At 48.2% G+C, this 5000-nt stretch overlaps 1 protein-coding gene across 1 annotated transcript in view; it reads left to right on the forward strand.

Annotated features, from left to right (window-relative positions):
• Positions 1–22: 22 nt before the first annotated feature.
• The window catches only part of LOC124466894 (ephrin type-A receptor 7), a gene marked incomplete at its 5' end in the record, with an annotated part of 25452 nt that continues 20474 nt past the window's right edge, over positions 23–5000 (forward strand). The window contains one exon of the mRNA XM_047018840.1: positions 23–344. Coding sequence (XP_046874796.1) covers positions 23–344 — 322 coding nt within the window. The remainder of the gene's footprint in view (positions 345–5000) is intronic.

Here is a 5000-nt window from a genome sequence, read left to right on the forward strand (position 1 = left end):
TCCTCTCCGTCCAGGCCCCCCCTCACCCCCCAAGGACCTGGTCTACAACCTCAAGCTGTCCACCCTGATCCTGGAGTGGGAGGCGCCGTCGGACACGGGCGGCCGGGTGGACCTGAGCTACAGCGTGGGCTGCCGGCGCTGCGTGGCGGGGGGCTGTGAGGCGTGCGGCGCCAGCCTGGGCTTCGTGCCCCAGCAGAGCGGCCTGACGGAGCGCACCGTCACCGTGGTCAACCTGCTGCCCAACGCCAACTACACCTTCACCGTGGAGGCCCTGAACGGGGTGTCGGAGCTGCTGCCCAGCAAGAGGTTTTACACCCAGGTCAACGTCTCCACCAGCGTGCCAGGTAGGGGCATGGACACACACACACAGACATGCACGTGCAGCTTCTTGCCATGGGCACAGCCCTTCACAAAGCCATTAGCCAGAGGCTTTCAACACCACTCAGGAAAGAGTCAATCAGTAGCACACGCGCACACCATCACACACCTACTGCAGCACATTAATACAGACACGCAAAGGCGTTTGTGTGCACGCACACACACATATGCACGCAACCACCCACCTACACACACACACACACAGACACACACACAGACTCACAGCACACACACTTCAGCTATACTGGGCTCTTTCAGCTGTGAAAATGACAGTCTCACACTTGGTTTTCTCCACCTTTCTCTGCCCACCTGACGGCTCTTTGTCTAAGAGACTTGTTTGCATTCGGCTCACATTTCACAAACAGCCAGCATCTGTGGGTGTCAACCACTCAGTCATTAGCATACAGTGAGAGAGAAACAGAGAGAGAGAGAAACAGAGAGAGAGAGAGAGAGAGAGAGGGAGGGAGAAGGTGGGAGGGAGGGAAAGGGTAAGATTGAAGTTAAAAGAAGGAGACAGTCAGCCACAATTATGCCACATCTACATCCTGCATATGGATATATTCTACAATATACAAATGATGATGACAATATATGCTATCCAGTGTGTGTGTGTGTGTGTGTGTGCGTGTGTGTGTGCCAGTATTCTAGTTGCAGACCATTTACAAAATGATGTTGTGTAAAGGCAACATCTGGGAGAACTGCTTGTTTGTTTGTGTGTGTGTGTGTGTTTGCATGCATGTGATGTGACATGCCTGTCAGTAACAGGAATACAAACGCAGGATTTGCTTCCAATCTATTCAAAACATGCAAGCATGGGCTTTCAGTCTTCACTCAAAGGCACGGATACATACTCATCCCCTTAGCTTCACCCCTGCCCTCTGTGAAGAGATGGAAACAACAGAGGTGGTTAGTTGGCCGTCCTCACCTCCCTCGCTCTCTCTCTTTCTCTCTCTCTCTTATGCTTCTTTAGAATGCCGGCTCTCTCAATTCACCTCATGTCACCCTGACGTTCTACAAACCACTCCACTCTCTTACAGTCTCACCACTTTATTGGTCATAGGAGAGCATCTGATTTTTCTCTCTCTCTCTCTCTCTCTCTCTCTCTCTCTCTCTCTCTCTCTCTCTCTCTCTCTCTCTCCCCTACCCACTCACAGACATAAATCTCTCTGGTCCAGAGAACATTAGAGAGAGAGAGAGAAAGAGACTTAGAAAGAGGGAGCGAGGCAGAGAGAACATGGAGGGACGTAGAGAGGGAAGGTTGAGAGAGTGAGACCGTGGAGGGCAGGTCCATGGTGTGCTCTCAAAGAGCTGATTGCCTGAAGGCCTTTTACCACGCAGAGTGAGGGATGTATTAAACACTGGCGTTTTATACCCTTGTGCATATTTTAGGCTAATCCACTTACATCTAGACCCCTTCTCTCCTCCTCTTCCCTCCGTCCCCCAGCCCCCACCCTCTCCCTCTCCCACATTACCAAACTATAAATCTGAGTAAAGGACCCTCTCCAAGGTTATGGATGCATATCCCCTGGACGACCATCTCCTCTGAACTGCCTCCCACAGTCTTCGCTCCTTCCCTCCATCTTCACCACCGTTGCCGTGGCGCAGAGGGAACGCACGGTTATCATCGGCTGTTACTGCAAGAGGAAGTCGTTATGTTTGCTAAGCTAATGTATTCAGAAGGAGTTTAGAGAATGTAGGAGAGGAATAAACCTTTTTCAGAGTAGTGTACTGGCCTGTGTGTGTGTGTGTGTGCCGTCGTGCCAGATAAGGTCCGTGTAACGGGGGAGGGGCAACAACAGTGTGGTCAGGTCAGCTTCTGATCATGCCCCTGAGGACCCCCCCCCCCCTTCTCCAGCAGGTTCCACATGCCAACACCCCCACTGTATGAAACACCCTCACTGTGTGAAACACCCTCACTGTATGAAACACCCTCACTGTATGAAACACCCTCACTGTGTGAAACACCCTCACTGTGTGAAACACCCTCACTGTGTGAAACACCCTCCTTTATGAAAACTGCATCAGCGACTTGAAACTGGGATGCCTTACATTTCCAGTGTCCTCCTGTCCTTTCCTCAGACCTAGTACAGCTGGCTCAGGGATCCGAATCAAGGGAGCTGGACACACACAAACACATACACACATACACACATACACACACACACATACACACACACACACAAACAATACCCTGACAGAAAGGATTTGTCCTGGATGGAAAGAGGGACTGGCTTCATTGGGGTCGTCCAGGCCCCCCAAGGGGATAGTGGGAGCAGGGGAAGAGGGATGAGGGGAGGAGGGATAGAGGGATGAGGGGAGGAGGGAGAGAGGGATGAGGGGAGGAGGGATAGAGGGATGAGGGGAGCAGGGAGAGAGAGGGATGCATTTGCTTGAGGAAGGGGGATGGGTAAATGGGGATAAGAGACCTCTCATTCCCTTGCAGATAATATATATATATATACAGTGCCCTCCAAAAGTATTGGAACAGTGAGGCCAATTCCTTTATTTTTGCTGTAGACTGAAAACATTTGGGCTTGACATCAAACGATGAATGTGAAACCAGAGATCAACGTTTCAGCTTTTATTTCCAGGTATTTACATCAGGATCTGATGCACAAATTAGAAAATATCACCTTTTTGTTCGAACCCACCCATTTGTCACGTGAGCAAAAGTATTGGAACATGTGACTGACAGGTGTGTTTTGTTGCCCAGGTGTGTCCTATTACATACATTATTCAATCAATAAATACCACTGAATGTCTACACTCAGGTTCAGATTGGGTAAGATAGGTTTTGTCTATGCAGACTGTATTCAGAGGTGAAAACAACATGAAAACCAGAGCGCTGTCTTTGGGTGAAAAACAAGCAATTGTGAGTCTTAGAGAAGATGGAAAATCAATCAGAGCCATTGCAGAAACATTGGCCATAGCCAGTACAACCATTTGGAATGTCCTGAAGAAGAAGAAAACTACTGGTGTACTAAGTAACAGACGTCGAACAGGTAGACCAAGGAAAACATCAGCAGTTGATGACAGAAACATTGTAAGAGCTGTAAAGAAAGACCCTAAAACAACTGTTAGTGAGAACAACAACCTCCAGATGGCAGGAGTGAAGGTATCACTATCTACTGTTCGCAGAAGACTTCATGAACAAAAGTACAAGGGCTACACCAGAAGATGCAAACCACTCATTAGCAAGAAGAATAGGAAGGCCAGGCTGGAATTTGCCAAAAAGTACAGAGATGAACCTCAAAAATTCTGGGACAAAGTTTTATGGACTGATGAGACAAAGATTAACTTTTACCAAAGTGATGGAAAGGCTAAAGTTTGGAGAAAGAAAGGAACTGCTCATGATCCCAAACACACAAGCTCATCTGTGAAACACGGTGGAGGTAATGTCATGGCTTGGGCTTGCATGGCTTCTTCTGGGACGGGCTCATTAATCTTCATTGAGGATGTAACACATGATGGCAGCAGCAAAATGAACTCTGAAGTCTACAGAAACATTTTGTCTGCCAATTTAAGGAAAGATGCAACCAAACTGATTGGCAGAGCCTTCATCATGCAGCAAGATAACGACCCAAAACACACTGCCAAAACAACAAAGGAGTTCATCAGGGGCAAGAAATGGAAGGTATTAGACTGGCCAAGTCAATCTCCAGACTTAAACCCTATAGAGCATGCATTTTACCTGCTTAAGAGGAGACTGAAGGGAGGAACCCCACAAAACAAACAACAACTGAAAGAGGCTGCAGTGAAAGCCTGGGAAAGCATCAAAAAGGAAGAATGCAAAAGTTTGGTGACGTCAATGGGTCACAGACTTGCTGCAGTTATTGAAAGCAAAGGATTTGCAACTAAATATTAAGTCTTATTCACTTAAATATGTTTTAAGTATATCTGTTCCAATACTTTTGATCACATGACAAATGGGTGGATTCAAACAAAATGTGATATTTTCTTAGTTGTGCATCAGATCCTGATGTAAATACCTGGAAAAAAAAGCTGAAACGTTGATCTCTGGTCTCACGTTCATTATTTGATGTCAAGCCCAAATGTTTTCAGTCTACAGCAAAAATAAAGGAATTCGCCTCACTGTTCCAATACTTTTGGAGGGCACTGTATATATGTGTGTGTGTACAAATGTCACACTTTTGGCATGTGTGTTTGTGCTTGGAGCATGTGTGTGTGTGTGCATGTGTCTGCATCTGTACCCGTGTGTAAATCCCCCCATCTCTAGAGTCATAGCCTATTCAGTTGTTGAGCCCCCAGTGGCATACAGTATGCAAAGCTCTTTACATGGGTGGGTGGGTGGAGGGGGTGGGGTGGATAGAAATAGGGGGAAGAGAGAATCCAGAAGAGCAAAGAGAGGGGCATAGAGGGGAGGGGACGGGGGGTCAGGGGAGGGAATTGACATTTCGGATCTTCAGAGGATTTATTTGTCCTGCTTTAGATGCCTGGTCCCTGTGGAGAAAGGGGAGGGGGTGTGGAGGGGAGGGTGTCAGTTGAGGGCCTGGGGTCAGAGGATATGGTGGGGGGGGGGGGGTGCGGGGGGGGGAGGGAGGGCTGGTGGCGGTGGTGGTGGTGATGGTGGGGGCACTGGGTAAAAATTAGGAGTGGCCTAC

The sequence above is a fragment of the Hypomesus transpacificus genome, chromosome 4 (genome assembly GCF_021917145.1).
Source record: "Hypomesus transpacificus isolate Combined female chromosome 4, fHypTra1, whole genome shotgun sequence".
Taxonomy (NCBI): Eukaryota; Metazoa; Chordata; class Actinopteri; order Osmeriformes; family Osmeridae; genus Hypomesus; species Hypomesus transpacificus.